Source organism: Pongo pygmaeus, chromosome 5 (assembly GCF_028885625.2).
Source record: "Pongo pygmaeus isolate AG05252 chromosome 5, NHGRI_mPonPyg2-v2.0_pri, whole genome shotgun sequence".
NCBI classification, from domain to species: Eukaryota; Metazoa; Chordata; class Mammalia; order Primates; family Hominidae; genus Pongo; species Pongo pygmaeus.
In genome coordinates, this window is record NC_072378.2 from 41,697,251 (window position 1) to 41,721,317 (window position 24,067).

Below are 24,067 nucleotides of genomic sequence, written 5' to 3' on the forward strand. Positions count from 1 at the left end.
GTGAGGCTTGGGGCTTGTGATCAGGGTTTCAAGTGCCCCTGAGCTTGTCATCCACCCTCAGCCTGACTTTCCCTGGAAAGGGCGGCAAAGCTAGGGCCCCACAAAGAAGAGAGGCAGCGCACAGAGGGAGCAAGGGGAAAGCAGTCCATAACTCACCCACAGTTTCCTCCTGGCCTTTTCAGCTCCTCCCTCAGGGGTAGGTCATAGTGGGGAGGGGCAGCTGGGTGCAGGGGAGAGCAGGCATCTTCTACAGAGGCCTGGGAAGCTGTGTGCCGGACAGCGCCGAGCCCACCAGACCCAGACTCACCTACAGCTGGAGATCCCCACTTCCCTGTGCCCACAGAATCTGCCCTTTGCAGTCTCCCATCTCCCCAACCCAGGCCTTAGCCTGTCTCATTTTTCTATCAGAGGTGCTGGAAGAGCAGCAGAATCAGGCCCAGCTCCCAATTCCCTCTCCCCAGTCTTCTCCAGGTGTCCCCTCCCACGAGCACATAGGAAAAGGACCACATGGCCTGGCGAGCCCCACACCCACTGCTACTGCTGCTGCTGCTGTTCCCAGGTGAGGGGGAGGAGGAGCCCAGGGAGCAGAGGAGATGGGTGTGGTGGGGACTGTCGGGACAGCAGGGTCAGGGAGCAGGTGGCTCTATGGCCAGGGCCTGCTGTGAGGCAGGTTGTGCGTGTGGCCTTGACCTATGCGTTACTTCATCATTTTCCAGGCTCTCAGGCACGATCCAAGGCTCAGGTACTTCGAAGTGTGGCAGGGCAGACGCTAACCGTGAGATGCCAGTACCCGCCCACAGGCAGGCACTACGAGAAGAAAGGCTGGTGTAAGGAGGCTTCAGCACTTGTGTGCATCAGGTTAGTCATCAGCTCCAAGCCCAGGACGATGGCTTGGACCTCTCGATTCGCAATCTGGGACGACCCTGATGCTGGCTTCTTCACTGTCACCATGACTGATCTGAGAGAGGAAGACTCAGGACATTACTGGTGTAGAATCTACCGCCCTTCTGACAACTCTGTCTCTAAGTCCGTCAGATTCTATCTGGTGGTATCTCCAGGTGAGCTCTTTCCCTAGGGTCCTCAGAGGGGTGCCCCTCACCCCCTTTTGGTGCCACCATCACCCCTGGTTTCCTAATCATGGAAGCCCCCCCTGCCCACGCCCCAGTCTCCTGGGAAGGCTGTTGGGAACAGGTGCAGGGGGAACTCATATGTGCACAAGAGCAGTCATCTCACAGTCTCCATGACTCCCAAGCCTGCAGCCTGGGCCTCCTGAGAGATGCTGAAACAGACCCGGTGAGCATGCTGAGCAGTCAGCCTATATGACCCTGCTACAGGAGGGCAGGACCGCCCGGCATCTTTGGTACAGAGTAGGTGCCCAGGAAGTGTGCATCCGCTGGCTGCCCCCACCACGTAGAGCCAGTGGTATCCGGGTAGTCTAGATACCAAGATACTATGGGTATCCCTCATAGTCCAGATCAGGGACTAAGAATGAGTGAAAAAGACTAAGAATGAGTGAAAAAAATAAAAAGAAAAACAATATTTTGTGACATACAGGAAATTCAAATTTCAGTGCCTATAAGTAGAGTTATTTTTTGGAACACAGCCATGCCCACTCATTTACCTATTGTCTGTGGCCCTTTTCATGCTGTGACAGCAAAATTGAGCAGCTGTGACAAAGACCACATGGCTCATCCCTGACCCTTTACAGAAAGTGTGCCAACCTCCTGCTCAGAGCAGAGCTACCCACAGTTCCTGTGGAAGAGGACCCTTAAAAAAGAATCTGCAATTCACATGAGTAATTTTTTTTTGTAAAATACGGTAAAAACAAATTACTAGAAAAATAAAAAGATATACAAAGTACAAGCCCAACATTTATTAAATTTGACAAACATAAAATTACATTTTAATAAATACAATCAGAACAAATATCACATAGGGAAAAATTTATAAAAACTGTATATATACATTGTTCTTTTGAAAGTGTGCCTAAAGGTGATTGATGTAGTGGCTTAACGGTATACCCATAACGTTTTGTCGTTCCTCAGTTAAAACTAAGTACAAAGCTAGAAGGGAAATTGCAATTCTCCATATTAAATGCCAATATGCACCCTTCAAGCAAACACCCTGTCTATCCGTATTTAAGGATTATAATGTGACAAATGAGCACTTTTCTTACTTGGTAACTTACCTCATCTGAGAACTATTTATGACACCACATCGCTTAGGAGATAATGTATAAAGAAATTGTGTTGTTTTTTTAAAAATAATACTCATAGTAGAAGACCAGAAAACTGGTCTCACGGAGGTATAACGTCAGAAATAGAGGAAATTTTAAAGCAATTCCGACAAGTTCAACAGTTTTATGTTTAACTTTTACAAAAGGAAGCAAGTGATGCTGTAATTTCAAAATGCATCTTCAATCCTTTATCAGTAGCCAGTTCCAAAACTTTATCCTAAAAGTTATAGTTTAAATTATCTTTTGATGGGAAAATATGGATTCTAGATCTATGAATTTCCTCTGCATGTATCTTCTTTTGACAACAAAATTCAAAACATGCCATCAAATTATTAATGTTTTCCCATGAGCACTTGTGAAGATATGCAATATCAATATTATCACCTATTTTGTTGATAAATGTTATTAAATTAAGAACATGTCACAACAATTCATAGAAATGGTTCTTCTGACTTTTATGTTTGCACTTAGACTTTATTTGCCATTGAAAAACATGTTGCTTTACTTCTTTGCATGGAAATATTAACATCAGAACTACAATATAAACAAGCCTGATGGTGCAATTCACATTTGTACTAAACTGGCTTCTTGTCTTGAAGAAACATTAGGAATTCTTTCTACAGATGAAACATTCTCAACAAAACTTTAAATTTGGCATGCAACAGTAGCTGTTTATGATCTGTTTCCATATTACCACATAATAAAGAGAATGATTTCAAATTTAATATATTCACCTTATGCAATTCACAATTTTGTCCATGTTGGTCAGCGCAACGTTCAGTTAAGCTGCTTTTTTTTTTCATAGCAAAACTCTCTCAATGAAGGAAGAGTGCATTAATTTAAAATCTAGCCCAAGACTTCTTAACCTGGATGACATTTCCTGTCATTGCAACTGCAGCCATCAGAACATACTCTTACATAAAACTTAACCCCCAAACCACATTTTGATAATATAACCTTCATAGTTTTATACAGTTCAGAGCTAGTTGTGTTTGTGACAATTAAGCTAAAAGATACAGAATTCCTTCATATCATTGTGTTCAAATTGCATATACTAAAAGAATAGCTATGCTAGCAATATTTGTACATTTTTTCAAATTGCCATGAAAAATACTTTGCTAGCCTTATTTGTTCTAGGAGATAGTCATCCATCTCGTTATCCAATTCCTGAATATGTTGACCTAAGGCGTCAAGGGAAAATGATATCAAGCTCCCTTCTTTGCTGTAAATTACCCAATGTCGTAAAGCGAACATTGTTCAGTAATGTTTTGGCAATTGTAGATGGATTGTTGGTCTTTGCAATACAAAATGTTACTTTACAAGAAGCCACAAAGTCTAGAGCTTATATGTGAAATATGGATTCCTTTCAAGAGCTTTTCAATCCAATACTTTTTTTTCCTAAAAACAGTTTGTTGTGAACTTGTGTTTTTCCGTTTTATATGTATATGCCACTTGTTTTTTTGTTTTGTTTTATTTCATTTTGAGACGGAGTCTCGCTCTGTCTGGAGTGCAGTGGTACAATCTCGGCTCACTGCAACCTCCACCTCCAGGGTTCAAGCAATTCTCCTGCCTCAGTCTCCAGTGTAGCTGGGACTACAGGCGCCTGCCACCACACCCGGCTAATTTTTGTATTTTTAGTAGAGACGGGGTTTCACCATATTGGTCAGCCTGGTCTTGAACTCCTGACCTCAGGTGATCCGCCTGCCTCGGCCTCCCAAAGTGCTGGGATTACAGGCTTGAGCCACCATGCCCAGACTATGCCACTTGCTTTTGTTGTTGTTGTTGTTGTTTTGCGACGGAGTCTCGCTCAGTCACCCAGGCTGCAGTGCAGTGGCGCGATCTCGGCTCACTGCAAGCTCCGCCTCCCGGGTTCACGCCTTCTCCTGCCTCAGCCTCCCAAGTACCTGGGACTAGCCACCATGCCTGGCTAATTTTTTAATATTTTTACTAGAGATGGGGTTTCACCATGTTAGCCAGGATGGTCTCGATCTCCTGACCTCATGATCCGCCCGCCTCAGCCTCCCAAAGTGCTGGGATTACAGGCGTGAGCCACTGCACCTGGCCCAACTCAAGGTCTTCAACCTTAATCACATCTGCAAATTTCCCTTTGCCATGGAAGGCAATGTCCTCACAGGTACCTGGGATTAGGGAGTAGACATTTTGGGGTACCCGTATTCTGCCTACCACAATGAGAGATTCTACTTTCAAACAAAACCAGCACAAACTCTTTGGTATAACTGCAGAAGGAAAAAATTTATTTAGAATCAGTTCTACCATCTTCATTTGGCTTACTGTCACTGCCACATTCAGGAAAGATGTGTTTTTCAGTGACTTTTGTTTTGCTATCTGTTCATTAGAATGCTAATTAGGTAATCACTATTGTACTCTAAATTAGCTAATCATGTTACACTCTAAATTTTGTTTAAAAAAAGTTTGATTAAAAATGAAAATGATTGTAAAAATAATAAATCATGAAATTATACATCTTTCCAGATGTTTATACACTTTTGGGTTATAGCTAACAACTTTATTTATTTATTTATTTATTTATTTATTTATTTATATATTGTGAGACAGAGTCTTGCTCTGTCACCCAGGCTGGAGTGCAGTGGCGCGATCTCGGCTCACTGCAAACTCCACCTCAGGTTCAACCTATTCTCATGCCTCAGCCTCCCTGGTAGCTGGGATTACAGGCGCCTGCTACCACGCCTGGCTAATTTTTTGTATTTTAGTAGAGACATGGTCTCACCATGTTGGCCAGGCTGGTCTCAAACTCCTGACCTCAAGTGATCCAACTGCCTCGGCCTCCAAAAGTGCCGGGATTACAGGCGTGAGCCACCACGCCTGGCGGCTAACAACTAATTTTAAAGTATCACACACTGTAACATGGCTCTGGCCTAGGTTACTAGCACACAGCTCACTCCATATTCGACCCTCCATGCTAATTTGACAACACCCAAGCTGGTCTATATCCTGTTCAATGAGATGAGACGAGTTAACTAATCACAGGCTTGGATCTTGAGGCAGTATCAAATTGATATAAACGTTTTGAAACCCCTACTCCCAATTTTTATACTTACCTTGTTGTGGAAGGGTTACAGACAATTTGTAGACCAGCACCAGGCCATAGATGACACATTCAATAGGACAGGTCTAGGATTTTACCAGAGTATCCCAAACACCCAAACACTTCTCCCAAGCTGAGCACAGGGTTATCCTGGCCAGCATCCTAGACAGCCTCAGAGAGTGTCCTATGGGACAGGATTGTGTCCACGGGTCCATAGGCCTGTTACTCTCTCCAGGGAGGACCTTCCAGGGCAATCCCTGGGATGAGGAATGACTCAGCCTCAGGCACCCTCTCCTCCAGGCACCTCCCAGCCCTTTCCCCTTCTTTCCCCTTCTCTCCACCTCCTGGACTCCAGTTAGGTATGTAGACCTAGTCTGCTAGGTCGAGACACTGAGAATCCCCACTTCCTCTCCCAGCCTTGGTTCCAACCCCACTTTCTTTTCCTTCACCACCCCGCCACCCCTCAACAGCCAATGCCTTTTCGACCTCAACAGTCCCCATCACTTTTCCAGAGACAGTCATTCCCCACCTCCACGAAGGGCTCTAAGCACAGGTAGGTCTGGGTCTTCCTGGGAAGGTGAACGGCAGGAGTGGTGCGCAGCCGGTTCACAGAGTCCCAGAGTCAAGAGGGGCTGTGAAAGGCATTCCCTAGGCTGCTGAGGCTTGGGGTCCAGGGCTGTGGAGCAGAACTGGGAGGGGCAGGGATCTGAAAACTACCCTTCAAATTCCCCACAAAAGGCTCCCTTCCCAAGTCCCAGAGGCATGAGAAAGAGAATGGAGGGCAGAGAGCCGGAGGGGCCCGAAGCATCATGGCCATGTCCACCCTTAGGAGGTTCAGGTGGGTGCCCATCCAAAGACTCGAGTGCCTCCTGAGTCCTCTTCCAGTGATCCTCCTAGACTCAAGGATACAGCTGTAGGGGCCCAATAGAGCCCAGGCCACAGGTGTGTCTAATTCTGAGCCAGAGGACTTCACAGCTCAGTCCTCACCCCTTAAATCAGCTTTCTTTGAGCACATGGGCTCTGTTCTCAGTCTGGTCCAACTCCCCCATCCAGCTCTCCTGAGGTCTCCCACTCACTAACCACAGCTCTTTCTCCTCCCTGGCAGCCTTTGCCTCCACACAGGCCTCCTGGGCTCCCCGCGACCTGGTCTCCTCACAGACCCAGACCCAGAGCTGTGTGCCTCCCACTGGAGGAGCCAGACAAGCCCCTGAGTCTCCATCTACCATCACTGTCCCTTCACAGTGAGTTTCGGGGTGCCCGTAGCCATACAGGCCTGGGCGGGGGCTGGCAGATGGAGACTTGCCTCCCCAGCCCGTCCACTCCCCTTCCTGTCCCTCTGCCTTCCAGGCCACAGAACTCCACGCTCCGCCCTGGCCCTGCAGCACCCAGTGCCCTGGTCCCTGTGCTCTGTGGACTCCTTGTAGCCAAGAGCCTGGTACTGTCAGCCCTGCTTGTCTGGTGGTGAGTGTGATGTGGGTTGGACTCAGGGAAAATGGAACAGGAAACAGCTTCTGCCCAGGATACAGGGTCAGAGGGGAATCGGCCAGAGAACAGAGGTGGAAATTATAATCAGCAGAGCTCTCCAAATTAAAGCCCTCATGGAGTCCATCCATCTGACATGTCACACAGGCTCACCTTTGTCCTTTAGCTGCAAACTTGCAGGAATCTCATTCATGTTTCTCTGTCTCTGTGTTTTCTCCTCTCTCTCTCCCTCTCTCTTTCTTCCCCCTACTCCCTTTTCCTCCCTTTCCCTCTCGATTCCTCCCCCTCCCTCTTTCCCATTCCACCCCCTTCCTCTCTCCCTGTCTCTCTACCCCTCCCTCCTCTCCTCTTCTTCCCTCTACCTTTCTCCTTCTCTCCTTCCCTCTCCCCTCTCCTTCCCCTCCCCCATCCCTCCATCAGAAACACAGACCTACACAGCTGGAAAGTCCCTCCCACCACCTGCCCTTCCAGGCAAGCCCAAGTCCAGGGACTCCCTAAAGCCACCATCCCAGGACTCCACCTCATTCTAGTCCTGAGGGAGAGAGGGTAGACACAGGAGGGAAACAGCCCCCAGGGAGAAGGGGACACATGGGAAAAACCATAGGTGGGGCTGAGTAAAAGGTGCAGGGACAACTCAGTCAGGCCAGGAGCCAGCTTGCTGGAGGAGAGGCAGGCTTGGGGAGAGGGACAGGGTGGGAGAACGGATTCAAGTCACTTCATGTATTTCTCCCCTCATCTCAAGGGTCTTAAGGAATCGGCACGTGCAGCATCAAGGGAGGTCTCTGCTGCACCCAGCTCAGCCCAGGCCCCAGGCCCATAGACGCTTCCCAGGGTTGAGGCCAGTCTCCCAGGTTGGCGGCCAGTCTCCAACAAGGCTGGGCTCCCAGGAGCTCCTCCCTGACTACTGACCTCTGCATTATCTGCAAAGAAAAGGCCAGGACTTGATCCAAGGCCTTTGGCCATGCCCTCCCTGCAGAGCTGCAGAGCCCAAGCCCTCTACTTGCTCCCCCTCAGTTTGCACTGTGGCCAGCACCCCATTGTGGGAGCAAAGCCCAGCGCCTGCAGCATCTTTCTACCAAACCTGAGTCACTGATGACAATCCCTCTTCCCTGCCTCCTCCTCCTATCTATAGCCCCTGATAAAAAAAAAAACTTGAGGCCTGGAATGCTGGTGGCTGACATCTGTAATACCACCACTGTGGGAGGCCAAGGCTGGAGGATTGCTTGAAGCCAAGAGTTCCCGGTTGCAGTGAGCCATGATCACGCCACTGCACTCCAGCCTGAGCCACAGAGTGAGACCTTGTCTCTAAAACAGAAAAGAAGAAAAGAAACACTTTAGACAAAATAAACTTAACAGAGTCTATTTGAGCAAAGAACGATTTGCAGATTGGGCAGCCCTCAGAACCAGAAGAGGTTTAGAGAACTCTGCTCTGCAACCTGGGCAGTTGTAGAGACAGAAAAAGATTGAAGAAAGCGGAAACAAGGAACAAAAAGAAATTGGTCATTTCAAAGTTACCTTCTTAGTAAAAGGTTAAAGCAGAGGGGACTTCCCTACCATACCGGCTAAAACTGACCTGTTCAGGGATTTGGCTGTTACCTCTCTCTCCTAATTTCTCGGAAAGTGAGATAAACAACTTGGTTTTGGCTTGGTGGTGTGGAACCTTAGCACCAGTGACCCCATTTTGGTTTGGGCTGTTGGGCCTAGTGCAGGAGCTCAGTCTAAACCAATGGCCTCTTATTACTCTTATTTAACACCCCAAATCCAGACTCCTAGGTCACCCCAACGTTTCCCTCTCCCTCTTCCCTTGCTCAGCCATACTCTGCCAAGGCCTCTCCTATTGTGCCTCCTCCCCCTTTCCAAGTCCTTCACCTCACACTGGCACTCGGACCACTGTGTCAGCCACCTAACGGGGGGTCCTGTCTTCAGTCCCTGCCTCCTAGATTGTTCCCCTGATACGTCCCTTCCCAACAATACCTCTGTGCATTTCTGCCACCCAGGAATTGAAGTCCAGTGTCGTTACTGGGGTCCCAAGAATGCTTTGCCTAGATCAGCCACCCCTGCAGCACAGCACCCCGCTGTGCGTCCTTAGCATCACCAACATGGCTGCAGCCTCCACATGGAAGTGAACCTTTCTTTTTCCTGCACAAGCTGGTCAAGAGGCGCCTCAACCTGCCACATTCAAGATCACTCTGTGCCTTGCCCCAGGCCTGTCACCCTCACAGCGCTGTTCTCTCTTTCTGACACTTACAATCCCGATGTTGGACCTACCGGACTGAGCCTGACGTGATTATCTTTTCTCTCCTGTTTGTCATCTATTTTTCTTTATTCCTACTTTCTGAGAAAGTTCCCCAAGGTTACATTCCATTCAAATATTTTCAATGTACATGATCACATTTTTCATTTATAAATGGTCCATTTGTTCTCTGAATGTTCCTTTTTATAGCACAGCATGTTTTATTTTGGCAAGCCACATTTTCTCTGGAAATATTAAAGTTTTAACTTTTGAACTTTTCCAAAGCTTTCCATATTTTCTGTGTCCTCCAAGTGCCCATCACATCTTTTATTTTCTACTTTCATTGACCTCTGTCTTTCTTCAGAGCTTTCTGGAAACCTTTGCCGCTTCTCGGCCACCCACTCTCGGCCACCCACTCGCTCAGAAGCCCCATGTGTGCCACGGGGTGCTATGGGCTCCAGGCGGATTGGGCGGGAGCATGGCTCCATTTTTTCTCTTTCACAGCTCTGTTTCTCCAGAAAGGACTCTTAGCTGTCCTCTCTGGGAGTGTAAGTCTAGACCCAGGGTTCTAGACACCAACTGGAGCAGAGCGAAGGGGTCTCACTGCCCAGTGTCTGTTCCCACCCAAGCCCCCACTGCACACTGTCTCTCTGTGGCGCCCTGTGCCCTGAGCAGAGCATCTCTGTGTCACCCTCATCAGAGACTTACCTCAAGCTCTCTGCAGCTGTTGAGAGAGAGGAAAGACAGAGGATGTGGGCAGCTAACCTACTCTCAGTCTCACGGAAGCCAGAGAATCTAGGAGTCTAAGTGATTCTTAAAGCTCCAACCTGTTCTTTGGTTTCCAGTACCCACTTCAACCCTGCCTTAAGAGATACCTGTACCTCCCATTTCTCTACCTTTCTGGGGTTCTAAGGTAAAAATGACTTCCCTCTTATTCCCCCACTCCCACCAGCTCTCTCTGATCTGTGAAGTCATCGGATTGTATCCACCTTCAAAACGTGTATGGAGCTCTCTGTTTATCCTTAAGGATGGGTTTATGCCATTTTTATCCAGTTATTGCTGCTTTCACCTTCTTGGCAAGAGTGAGGAGGGACCCCAGATTTTCCATCAAAACACCCCTCCCCAGCACCCGCCACCAAGGGCAGGAGCAAGTGAGATCCCAGGTCTCCACTTGCTCCTGTAAAGACTCCTGGCCCCCTCCCCTTCCCCCAAGGTCAGCACTCAGACTCCAGTACAGCCTCTTGGTGCCTTATTATATCCCTGTTCACTCCAGTTGCCATAAGATGCCCAGGATGCCCTGGTCCTCCCTCATCACCCAGAATCCCAACTCAGTAAGACCTTGTAAATCCATTACATTAGCCCCAATTCCCACTCGTCCCAAATCCCATAACCTTTCCACCCCGCCCCTGAAGTACACAGTCATCAGCACAAGCTCCTGTATGCTCAGCTTCTCTGAACGTCACCACATTACTCTCCCTGACATCTGCCTGTTCTCCGAGGACACTGCTTTCTCCGCAGTTCTCTTGCGGGGGGAGTCAGGCAGTTTGTTCTCCTTCGCCTCATGCTCCTGAGCCCGAGGGTGGGGTCAGCGTCCTCTGTGCCCCTCACAGCCCCTTCCTATCTTCCGATCCTCCCTAAAGCACTCCACAAGTAGCTTTCTGCCATTAGGCTGTATCACTGGGGGTGACCACCCATCATTGCTGCAGATTCTGTACAATCTGGGGCACGGCTCTTTATTCTTCGTGGGTCTTAACCCCAGGCTCAACGTCACTCTGACTGCTCCCGCCATAATTATTTGTGATCTTGGGCCCATGTGGACTCAAGATCTACATGAATGATTCTTCCAAATCTCTGGCATCTCAGTTCCTTGGCCTCCTCTCCCCAATGGTCTTGTCCTCTTCCCTATCTCAGCCACCCTTGCAGATGGTCAGTAAGCGCCAATAGCTCCCCTCTGAATCTCATTCCCACCACGCCCTACCTCAATCCTGCTAACCTGATCCCAGTATTGCTTCAACACCACAGGGACCCATGATCCATTGATCCTGCCACCTGCCCCTTTCCGCCATCTCACTCATGCTTTCCTTTCCCTTAGATTCCATGATCCAACTTCAAATCACTCTTTGGCACACAGCCTCCACTTCTGTGCTCCTCTCCCCTTTTATTGAACTCCTCTGGGAAAACTGTAACCCTGGTTGAACCTAGCTTCCTGCTTCCTCTGTGCCTGTGTCCAGCCAAGATGAATGTGGCTGTGGCTGACAAAATACAATCTATCATCCCACAATGTCTCATTGTCAGCACATGACCTTGAGAGTGGAGTGGCTCTGCTGCATTCTAGACCCACATCCTCCCCTGTCCTCCCTCTCCACATCCTAACTCACTGAAAAGAGAGAGAAAGAGGGGGAACGAGAGAAAGAGAGGAAGGGAGGGACACAATGAGAGGAAGAGAAAAAGAGGAGGGAAGGAAGGAAAGAAGGAAGAGGGAGAGAGGGAAGGAAGGAGAAAAAAGAATGTCCACTTGATCCCACCACACCTACCAATCATCTGCCTCTCTTCTTCCTCTCACTCTCCCTACTCTTATCTCAAGGCAATCACTTTCCTTCAGCTCCAAATCCCATCTTCTTTTGTCTACACAAGAATATTCCAGCCAAGCATGGAGGTGCGTACTTGTGGTCCCACCTACTTGGGAGGCTGAGGCAGGAGGATTGCTTGAGCCTGACAGATGGAGGCTGCAGTGAACTATAATCACGCCACTGCACTCTAGCCTAGGTGACAGAGCAAGACCCTGTCTAAAATAAAAAAATAAATATTCATCCAGGAGCCACCCCTCTCTCCTGCATCATCTTCTTCCCCGGTTGTATGCCATGACCATCAGAATCTAAATGGGCTCTAATATATTAAACCCTCCCCACCTACAGCCCTCCAGCTACTGCTCCATCATCTTATTGTCCTCTGCAGCAAGGGCCCATGAAAGGACTGGCTGCACCATCAGCCTCCAAAGTTCTCTTTTCTTCTCTCTTGAAGCCACTCCAGTCAGGCCTTTGACTGTGCCACTCCTTGAAACACCTCCAGTGAGTTCTGCACTGTGAAATCTAGCAGCCAATGCTGAAATCTCCTCACCCTGGGAAGAGGAGCACCCTAGGCATGGCCTCCCACTTCTGCCTTCTTGAGATGCTTTCTTCCCGGGCTTCCAGGAAAAAAAAACTCTTGCGACTTTCTCTTGACTCATTTGATGTTGCATAATATATTAGCCCCAAAACGTAGTAGCTTAAAACAACAAATGCATATTCATTAGGTCACAGGTTTTTGGGGGGGATGGGGGTGTGGTCAGAAATTTGGGAACAACTTTGCTGGGTGTTCCTGGCTGAGAACCTCTCTGGTGTCACAGTCAGGATGTCAGCAAGAAGTGCGGTGGTGGGGAGGCTTGATGGAGGGCCATGCCCAAGATGGTGCACCCTCACGTGGTTGCTTGCACAGGCCTCAGTTCTTTGCCATGTGAGCCTTTCTTCACGGCAAGGGAACTAACTTCCCAAGTATGACTGATCCAAGAGAGGGTGCGGAAGGAGGAAGTCATAGTGCCATTAATAACCTAGTCTCTGAAATCACAAACCGTTGCTTCTGCCATATTCTACTCATTGGAAGTCAGTCATTGCGTCCAGCCCAATGGGATTCGCCTCCATCCCTTGAAGGAAGGTATATTAAAGAATTCGTGCCTGTATTTTAAAACCACCACAGTACTCGCTCTGGCCACAAATTATTTACATTGCTCCCACATGCAAAAATACGCTCAGTCCCACCAAAGGTCTCCCAAAGTCTCATCCCATTATGGTGTCAGGATAAGGTCCAGGAACTCATCATTTAAACCAGGTCCAAGTGTGGAGGAAATTCCTCAGGTGTAGTTCCTCAAATACAATTCTCAGTATGAAGACCTGTGAGCTAGAGACAAGTTATCTGCCACACACACACAACCCCAATGTCCAACGTAGTACAGTCATAGGAAAACCACTACAGATATTTTGTTCAAAAGAGGTGGAAGGGGAAGGCAAAAAAAAAAAGTCACTGGTCCTTAGAAAATCAGAACTTTAGCTGGGCAAATGTTGGAAATTCCTTGATTCAGACACTGCTCAACTCCCACCTAGAAATAATTCTCAGTGGTCGTTGCTCCTTTCTCTGTGCTCGAGTATGTCTTCTGAGCCACCCTTCTCTTTCCATGAAAGGCAGCCCATATTTACAGCTTCATAACTTCCTCAGGCTGCTTCCTGCCGGTTTAATTTGAGGGATACAAAGTGAGATCCCAGATTTTATGCTATTTCTGTTCCTTTCAGTCCAATCTGGCAGTGTTTTGTGACTGTCATTCTCTTTAAAAATATGTGGATCTCCTGTAAAACTTATTGTGACTCACTCCATTAGACAAAGACCATACTCACAAATTTCTCCAAGAGACGATCTCTTCCACACCATGTGCTTCTGCCGAGAAAGTGAGGATAATGTCTTTATACTTCTTAGAAGCTCTAATGTTCGACTGAAAAATCTACAAAGCACACACCCTTAAATTCATGAAAGGGCCTTTTGCCTGAGACACTATGTGAAATAATAATAATTATATATTATTGAAATCATTATAATTTTATATAAATTATTATAATAGTTTTATTATATTTTTATTTTAATTTTTTTTTATATTTTTATATTATATATTTTATTTTATATATTTTATATTAATTTTTATTAATAGTTTTAAATAAATTATTATAATTTTATATATTATGTATATATTATTATATATATAATTTATATATATATATATATGTCTTTGACCCTAGTTCCTGACACAGAGCTCCTAAGACCCTTATAAATGGGAGTGCTAAGATAATCTTTTGTTCTCATATTTGGTCTTTGACCTCTGTTCCTGACACAGAGCTCCTAAGACCTTTCTAATCTCCTGAGTGATAGGGGTGTCTAACACAGAGGTCCTATCTCCCTTGGAATTTCCTGGCATCTTTTCCTCTAAAGAGGTATCTCTTAGTGTGCTCTTGGATGGGGGCTGGTCACCAGAAGGATCAATCCATGATTGAAAGCTTGGAACTTTCACCCCACCTCCCATACCCCAGGGAGGGGAGGGGGCTGAAGACTGCATTAATCATCAATCATGCTGACATGATGAAGTCTCTGTAAAAATCACAAAAGTAAGGTTCAGGAGCTTCTGAGTTGGTGAACACATTCATGTGCTGGGAGGGGTGGTGCACCCCAGCTCCACGGAGACCAGAAGCTCCTGCCCTCAAGCCCTTCCATACCTGAAAACAATTTGGTTTTTCCTACTAAACACACTACCTTTCTGAGGTCTTAACAAACGATTCTACAGCAGAGCCTTGGTTTCATCTTTAGACCGCATATTCCTGAACGTGCCCTGGATTTGATTTTAGCATCATTTACTATCTGGAGGCTGAGAATTTTTTAAGTCATCAAGTCCCAGCTCCCTCATGTTGAATAATCCTGCGTAGAGTTTACCTCTCACCTGTCTCATTTCACAATGAGCCACAAGAAGAAACCAGGTAGCACTTTCAAGACTTTGCCTGGAAACCCTAGCTGTACAACCCAGCTCATGGGGACATTTTCTACTTTCCACATTACTGCACATGACAGTGTTGCTAAGCTTTCTGCCATTGTGTAACAAAGAACCCCCTTCCTTTTTACCAACTAAATGATGCTGGAAAATTTTCTTAAGGTCTCTACCCCCAGTCTCCTTATTGGTAAAAACAGAACTGATAACACCCACATTACGAAGCTATTTGGATTTATTCAAGCTATTTGGATGTATTCAAAAAGCACCAGACAAAAGGGGAATACCCAACAAAGGCTGAGTTTTAGAGGGAGTGAGGTGTAGAAGAAAGCAGACTCAACTGTGACACAGCAGAGACCATCTGTCTTTCGGGAGCTTACTGCAGCTGGAAAGACAGACAATAGTGTGTGGGCAGAGGGTAAACTTGGAGACCTGAAGGAAACAGGCCCCTCTTCTTGGTGGACAGTAGAGGAAAATAAAGGAAAAAATCAGGGTGAGGAAACTGACCAAGCTGGGCTCAAAATCCACACATACTCACTGACACCTTTCTGCCAGCAGTGGCCAGGGGCAGACTTCATCCTTGTGAGGGGGGTATGGCAACCAACCTCGCGAGTAGTGGGAAGGGGAAGGGGTTGCCTCTGCACCTGTGTGCAATTGTGTGGCAGTCTCTGACCACCTTCCTGGTTTCCTGTTCTGATTGCAGGGGGGACATATGGTGGAAAACCCTGATGGAACTCAGGAGCCCAGATACCAAAAAAGCCACCCGCCACCTTCAACAGGTCACGGACCTTCCCTGGACCTCCGTTTCCTCACCTGTAGAGACAGAATTATTATATCACACTGGTTGTAAGGACTAAGATAAGCAATGATGATGATGAACACACTTTGTGAATAATAAAATTATCTGAATGTTTTATTCCTGTTGTTTCCTAAGTTTCCTTCAGACTCTGTCTGCATCCACACATTTGATCTCTAGGGGACCAGCTTCTCTAGTTTGCCCTCTTTTCTCCATCATAACCCTTTCTTATCTTCAGTTCACCTGATGTCCCCTGTACATCTGGGAGCTGCCTTAGATGCTGTTATAAGCAGGGAAGGGCACTGTACACAAGCCCAGTAAGTAGAAGGGCTGTGGGCGAGCAAGGCTTGGAAACAAGACCAGGGTTTGTTTTCTCAGCTCAGCCCTATATGAACTTGGACAGATAGGTCACTGCCCCTCTCTGAACGTCCGTTTCTTTCTCTAGAAAATGAAGGGGATGGAGATGAGTTCTGAAACCCCTTCCCCATGAGGGTAAGTCAATAAGCATGAACTCAACACCTGCCTGCGCCCAGCTCAGGGACCAAGCACCACACGACACAAACAAAAGGAGCCAGCCTGGGAACACAGCTGTGAGTCCATAGGTGGAGGGGCCCCTGTGCAAGATTCCAGCACAGGCTGAGGGAAGGGGACAGCGGAGGGGGAGCAAAGCTGAAAAGACGTGGCTGGAGAGGGATAGAAAAGCAGGACACAACAGACAGTGGGGGAAGGAGCCCAACAAGGATGAGGAACTTTGCTGTGAAGTCATGTTAGTCAGGATGCCATGACCTTCCATGAGCCCGAAAGAGGGCACACAGTGCCAGGAAGGAGGCAAAACCCTGCCCCATCTCCACTCACCCCTAAGGTTCTGGGAGCATCCTGGTATCCAGGGACAGTTTAGGGTCCCAGGGTCTGCAGTCTTTTTCTTGGAAACCCCAGTCCCCAGCTTCCTTTTTCCAGTTTTCGCCTTCCTTCCTGGGCTCCTCTGGGGACCAGGCTTCATACCCAGCCAAGGGCTAGAAAGTCTGGGGACAGCCGGCCAGGCGCGGTGGCTCATGCCTGTAATCCCAGCACTTTGGGAGGCCGAGGCGGGCGGATCACCTGAGGTCGGGAGTTCGAGACCAGCCTGACCAACATGGAGAAACCCCGTCTCTACTAAAAATGCAAAATTAGCCGGGCGTGGTGGCACATGCCTGTAATCCCAGCTACTAGGGAGTCTGAGGCAGCAGAATCACTTGAACCCGGGAGGTGGAGGTTGCAGTGAGCCGAGATCACGCCATTGCACTCCAACCTGGGAAACAAGAGCGAAACTCTGTCTCAAAAAAAGAAAAAGAAAGTCTGGGGACAGCCAAGGTTTCAGGCAGACCAGAGTTTCTGCTCATGGTGAAAGTGCTGAACTTGGTCGGTCTAAATATGAATATGGACTGAGTAGTAGAGTCTATTAAGAAACTATTTTTAATTGCATGGGCTGTGATCATATTAATTTGCTATGCAGCAAGAGCTCTTGTTTTAGAAATGTATGATAAATTATTTAAGGGTGGAATGTCAGGATATCTGCAATTTATTTAAAAATACTTCCACATGGAAAAAAAAAATACCTTGAACTAAAAATACAGAAGTGGAGTGGAGCACCTGGCCCCTGAGCTCTGATGATGACAGGGCCTGCTATAGGCCCATCCTGTTCCTCCATGGAAATTAGACAAATGACCCATCTTGTGGAGCGATCACAAAAAGGCACACACACCCCCACCCCCAGCCCCGGGCCTACTGATTACAAAAATGCACCCTAGCCAATACCTGGTGGAATTCCAACCCTGATGGCCCAAACGCCCAGGGAGTTCCTGTGGTTGTCAGATAACAGCCAACGCAGCCACCACTGAAGCAGAGCCCACAGTCTCAGCGAGGTGCTCACATCTTGGTGCAGCCCTGAACTTGACATTGGTCAGCAGATCTCCACAGCAGATCTCCACAACAGCTGCACCTAGAATTGCACACACCACACCAGCTTTCCTGGTGTTTTTCTCTTTTCTTTGTACATTATATATAAACATCATTTTTCCAATTCTAAGAATCCCGACATTCAGTAAAGGGAAATATGTTAGATTCTTGTATCTACTTTTTTTTCCCCAACCAACCTTTCTCGAGCATTAGTAGGTAAGACAGCAGGAGCGAGTGTTCCAGCCATGCTTCCAGGGCTGAGGCTTTCCTCTCTCCTCCTCCTGACTCCCCTCCTCCTGAACAAATCCTATTCCCTCCCAGCACCCTCTCTGAGGATTCCTCGGTCGCTACCCCAAGAGCTCAAGGAGAAGTGGCTTGGTTGGGAGGACCCTCTCCTCTGCCTCTTGCTGCTAATGGCACCTGCACCTAGTTTGCAGGTGCCCTCAGCTTCAGATGGGGACTGGGGAGGAGGACAAGAAAGAAGGCTGGAGAGGGAAGTGGGGCAGGAAGAAGTGACCTTGCAGCCAGAGGACCAGCAGGAGGCTGATCCCAGGGGTGGGTACACATGTGGCCACTCCCCCTTCCCCAGCCCTGCAGGGCTTCCTGATCTGAGGCTCCTGAGGAGAGAAATCTGAGCCTGAGGAACTGAGGGAAGGGAACAGGAAGGGCCTCTGTGGGGAAGGGAGAGCATCTCAGCCAATCACCGTGACCTGCCAGTTACCTGACCAGGCACAAAGCTTAACTATGTCCTTCCCATATTTGACCTGGGACAACACCCTTTCGTCTGGCTTTGCTGCCCTCCCCAAACTGGGCTGCAAGAAAGGAGCTCAGGCACAGTGGTGGGAAACAGTATTCCCTGCAGCTGTCAGTATTTCCAGAGTTGTCCCCAAGTGTCCCCAGGTGGGCTCCTCCCCTGAGGAAATGGCCTCCCCAAGCTTCTGGGAGAAATGCCCTCACCTGCCCCCTAGAGGACGGGCCCTCCATATAAACAGCTCCCCCATACAGAACCAGGAAGGAGGACTGACTGAATTTCTGCCTAAAAAACAATCCTTAGGTATGATGAAAGATACTACAAACAATGTTTTTTAAAATGTAAACGGAGGCCAGACGCCGTGGCTCACGCCTGTAATCCCAGCACTTTGGGAGGCCAAGAGGGGTGGATCATGAGGTCAGGAGCTCAAGACCAGCCTGGCCAACAAGTGAAACCCTGTCTCTACTAAAAATACAAAAATTAGCTGGGTGTGGTGGTGCATGCCTGTAACAGCTACTTGGGAGGCTGAGGCAAGAGAATCGCTTGAACCCGGGAGGCGGAGGTTGCAATGAGCTGAGATCATGCCACTGCACTCCAGCCTGGTGATAGAGGGAGACTCCATCTCAAAAAAAAGACAAAAAAGTAAAGCGAGATTTTAAAAATAATATATATGTTATACAAAGATTAATATCCAGACTATAAAAGGAACTTGTGAAATCAATAAGCGAAGGGCAACAACTCAATAGAAGAAACAGAAAAGGATAGAATTGCAATCCAAAGAAATGCCCCATGGAAAATTAATACATGGAAAGCAAGATCAATTTTATCAGTAAGTGGGAAAATGCAAATTAAAACAACAATGGAGGGATCATTTTTCACCTATTAAATTAATACAAATTTAAAAGATTGGTTATTCCCAGCAGTGACGAGGTTGTGAGAAAATTGGCATCTCAAAGGATGTTGGTGGGAATATAAATTAGTCTATCCTTTTAGGAAATCAATTTGTCCAGATTTATCAAAATATTAGATGTATATCCACTTTCCACAGACAATTCCATTTTTAGTGTCTGGGTGAGAGAATAAATCATGTGTGCACAAAGAGGCATATGTAAAAGGTTATTTGTTGCAACATTTTATATAATAGTGAAACTTAGAAACAAATCAAATGGCTACAAATAGGAAAGGAAGGAAATAAATGAGGCTACATCTCTAGCCTAGGGCACTAAACAGCAGGTTAGAAAGGAGGCAGATATGTGTGTTCTAAATGCACAGAGCAGATAGACTAAACAATTTAGCTCAGAAAATCAAGCTGCTGAGTGACACACATCACAGTACCTCATTTATGTCAGGAAAATTAAAGATAAAGCTATATCCCCAGTGATATGGTTTGGATCTGTGTCCTCACCAAATCTCATGTCTAATTGTAGTCCCCAGTGTTGGAGGTGGGGCTTGGTAGTAGGTGAGTGGATCGTGGGGGTGGATTTCTCATGAACAGTTTAGCACCGTCTCCTTGGTACTGTCCTCGAGATAGTGAGTGAGTTCTCATGAGATCTGGTTGTTTAAAACCATTTGTTCTCACTCATAGGTGGGAACTGAACAATGAGAACACTTGGACACAGGGTGGGGAACATCACACACTGGGGCCTGTCATGGGGTCAGGGGAGCGGGGAGGGATAGCATTAGGAGACATACCTAATGTAAATGATGAGTTAATGGGTGCAGCACACCAACATGACACATGTGTACATGTGTAACAAACCTGCACATTGTGCACATGTACCCTAGAACTTAAAGTATAACTTAAAAAAAAAAGAATTCAGTCCCCCTTTGTCTTCTTCCCTGATTGGAAATTTCCTGAGGCCTCCCCAGAAGTAGAAGCTGCTATGCTTCCTGTACAGCCTGCAGAACCATCAGCCAATTAAACCTCTTTTTAAATTACACAGTCTCTGGTATTTATAGCAATGCAAGAATGGACTAATATACCTAGACACAATGTATGTGTGCATGTATGCATGTGTGTGTATGCATGCATGTGTTTGAATGTGTGTGTGTAATAACAGGAAAGAATGTGTGCAAGAATTGCCTCAAGATGCTACCATGGGTAATGTCTGGGTAGGGGCGGGTGATTGCGATGGAACACAGAGTGTGAAGGGGGGCTTTCGCATTTTACCCTGTATTCTACCATATTGTTTGAATGTTTTTACAATAAAATGTACTTGGGTGTTTTAAAAAGTAGACATGTTTTAATGACTGTTGAAGTGAGTGAAGAATATGGAAGTCAGAGGTCGCAGCAGCCCTGCCCATGGGACAGCCATTGAAGGGTGTGTGTGTGTCATCCTGACCAAGTCTCCTAGGAACAAGCTACTTTCAGTGTCCTCACTGGAGACTCAGCTTCTGTGTGGTGAGTCTGTCTGGCTTCGTTACACTTTATTTACTCCCTTGTTCTGTCCTCTGAATAGTCTAGCAATCCTAACACTACCAATGAAGCCCTACTGCATGTCCTGCCCCTGGCTTCCCACTTACCATACTAGCCCAGCAAATATGTTTATGTCCCCCACAAAAGCCCATACACAAATGTTTACAGTGCCCTTACTCATAATCACCACCAACCAGAAACAACCCACAGGTCCTTCAACTGGTGAAAGGATCAACAGACTGTGGTACATCCATGCAACAGAACGTGACTCAGCAATGCAAAAGAACAAAGTACCCCCACACATGACAAACCTGATAAATCTCAAAAGCATTAGGAAAGAAGCGAGACTCAGAAGGCTGCACACTGCATGATTACATATGTATGACATTCTGGAATAGGCAAAACTGTCAGCACAGAAACCACTGATCAGTGGTTTTCAGGGACTGGGGGGATCTGGGGTGGTGATAAAATGGTTCTGTGTCTGGATTGTGTTGATGGTTATGCAACTGTAACCATCTCTCTCCACTCCACCTGTGGGATCTGATCTGGACCCAGAGGTTGTTCAAGCCAGTGCTTTCCTTACTTCTGTTCTTCCCATCTTTATTCCTTCTTTCCTCTTCTGCTTCCTCTTTGCTCTTCAGCAGTGGAAAGCTCCTTCAAATGGAATCCTATACATGCCTTGTAGATGTGCCTGTTGAAGTGACACTGTTCTTGATGAAGAAGGGTAAGGGTCCTCTTTCAACAGAAGTTCGTCACCATGCTTTCTTTCAACAGATGAAGAAATTGAGGCCTGAGAGGAAAGGGGCTCCCTGTCCACATCCACGTTCTGTGCTCCTAAGCATCCTCCATGCTGCTTTCAGAGACCATTCCAGGGGAGGCTAAGAGGGGCCATCACGGTGAACAGCTTATTCTGAGCACTCTAGAGTCATCTAAATCTGCAGTCTGGCCATGGGGTAACAACATAGCAACAGATTTGGGAGATAACATGTCCTTTCCAACACCTGCCCCTGTATCTTTTTTTATACCTTCTTGTCCAGAACAGGTTCATGAGGCCATGTGTCCAGTAAAGGGGACTAGTTTTTCCAGATTAACTGTCAGCTTTGCCATGCTATAGCCACCGCCTTAATAAGGTTCACCTTTCAGCCTCTTGTGCAACTTTCTCAGAGCACAAATGTGTCTTCAGTGTTCGGGAATCCCACTTCTAGGAATTTATCTTACAGATACAAACACACATGTGCAATGACATCTGTAGATTGATATTTGTTACAGCATTATTTGTAATTTCAAAAGACTGAAAACAACCTAAATGACCAAGCTATTGAACATCCATTCAATGGGACACTCTGCATTTTCACAGGATGAAGAAGCTCCCTATGTACTGATATGAGCCGATCAGCAAGACATCTTGTATTTTGTAAGGTACAAATTTCTGTCTATAACTTTTGCTAACTTTTGTGCTTTAAGAAATATGAAAATTGATTAATATATATATGCATTTTTTAAATTCTGGAGAAAACAATAAACTAATAACAATGGTTGCTGGGATAAGCAAAAGGTAGATGGGGAAAAGTGGGATAGACATTTTCACTTTTTGGATGTGTTTTTATTTTTAAAATAGTAAAGTTATTCAAAATTAAATTAAAAAGAAATAATTGTAGGAGAGCTTCTACTTCTGGGAAGATGGAGTAGATGTCCTTTTTCCTATTCTTCTTACTATGTACTATATATATATTAAACATGAGACAACTCTAAAAGGTGAGGTGGAGAGAAGAAAGAGGACCAACAAAGAACAACACTGCAGTGAGTTCCCTGGGTTTTCTTTTACCTTGTATATCCTAGACTGGATATTGGAAAAACTGCAACCCAGAAACACCAACCGACACAGAAAAAAAAAAAAAAGGCCTAAGAAATGCCTGCTTTCTCTAGCCAAAGGACCAGGAAAGAAGCAGGCAGGGCAAGACAGAAAACTTTGAGATACAATTGCTCTACTTTAGCCAACACAACAGAAAAAACTGCAGCCTCACCTCACCTACACCAGCAAAGGCTGAGTAGGGAGCCCAGACTTCTACCCACCAGGCTGTAGTAAGACACTCCCACTCCCATGCTGGGGTGGAGCCAGAGAAGGCCAAGTGGGAGGCCAGGACTTTCATCCACCCAGGGTCAGCAGAGACCACACAGGGAGCCTGGACTCCACCTCTAACCAGCAGTCATAGGGTGCCCCTCGCCATCCCCACTGGGGTGGTGTCAAAGGAGGACTGGTAGATCATCAGAACTTTCATCACTGTTCAGTTTTTTGGGTTTTGTTTTGTTTTGTTTTTTGTTTTTTTTGTTTTTGTTTTTGAGATGGAGTTTCGCTCTGTTGCCCAGGCTGGAGTGCAGTGGCGCAATCTCTGCTCACTGCATGCTCTGCCTCCCGGGTTCATGCCATTCTCCTGCCTCAGCCTCCCGAGTAGCTGGAACTACAGGCACCCACCACCATGTCCAGCTAATTTTTTGTATTTTTAGTAGAGACGGGGTTTCACCGTGTTAGCCAGGATGGTCTCAATCTCCTGACCTCGTGATCCATCCGCCTCTACCTCCCAAAGTGCTGGGATTACAGGTGTGAGCCACCGTGCCTGGCCATCACTGCTCAGTTTTTAACAAGGCCACCCCACCCAGCAGTTGCAGTAGAAGCACCTCCTCCCCTTCCAGCCAGGGTAGAATCAGTGAAGGCCTGACCACCACTTCCATTCAGCAGTTACAAGGAGCACCTTCTTGGCAATCCCCCCAACTCTGCCCACCCCCATAGGCATCAACAGAGACCAGGAGGACAACCTGGACCCCTGCCTGGCAGTAACAAGGTGTCATCCCACTTTTACCCACAAGATCTGTGCCAGAGAAGGCTTGCTACCACACATGATTTAAACAAGATCCACAGTTATAACACAATACTGAAATGTCCAGGTTTCAATAAGAAAATTACTCATCATACCAAAACCCAGAAAGATCTCAAAATGAATGAGGAAAGATACTCAACAGACACCAATGCTGGGATTCATACATATTATAATGCTTCAATAAATAATTAGAAACACATTAGAAACAAATTTAAAAAATAGAAAGTCTCAGCCAAAAAAAAAAAAGAGAAGGTCTCAGAAAAGAAATAAAAGATACAAAAAAGAACAAAATGGAAACTCTAAAGTGTACAATAGTTGAGATGAATTCAATGGATGGGCTCATCAGCAGAATGGAGAAAACAGAGAAAAGAATCAGTAAACTTGAATATGATGCAATAGAAGTTACATAGCCTGAACCATGGAAAGAAAATAAATGGAAAAAAAAAAAAAAAACATGAACAGAACCATGTGAGACTATAACAAAAAATCCAATATTTATGTCACTAGAGACACAGGAGATGGGGAAGAGGGTGGGGCTGAAAAAGTATTCAGAGAAACATTGGGTGAAAGACACAAACCTTCAGATTCTAGAAGGTGTATGAATCCCAAACAGGATAAAACAAACAAACAAAAATCCATCTTAAGCTATATCAAAAACACAACACTTTTCAAGTGCTAAAAGAAAAGAACTATCAACCCAAAATTTGGTTTTAAAAAT

The 24,067-nt window shown here is 46.4% G+C and overlaps 1 protein-coding gene across 1 annotated transcript; it reads left to right on the forward strand.

Annotated features, from left to right (window-relative positions):
• The first annotated feature begins 238 nt into the window (after nucleotides 1-238).
• On the forward strand, nucleotides 239-15,491 carry NCR2 (natural cytotoxicity triggering receptor 2). Its single transcript, XM_054491602.2, has 5 exons — nucleotides 239-559; nucleotides 717-1,058; nucleotides 6,409-6,544; nucleotides 6,651-6,764; nucleotides 15,279-15,491. The coding sequence occupies exons 1-5, from the start codon at nucleotides 508-510 to the stop codon at nucleotides 15,430-15,432; spliced, it is 798 nt and encodes a 265-aa protein (XP_054347577.2). The 5' UTR covers nucleotides 239-507; the 3' UTR covers nucleotides 15,433-15,491.
• Nucleotides 15,492-24,067: the final 8,576 nt, after the last annotated feature.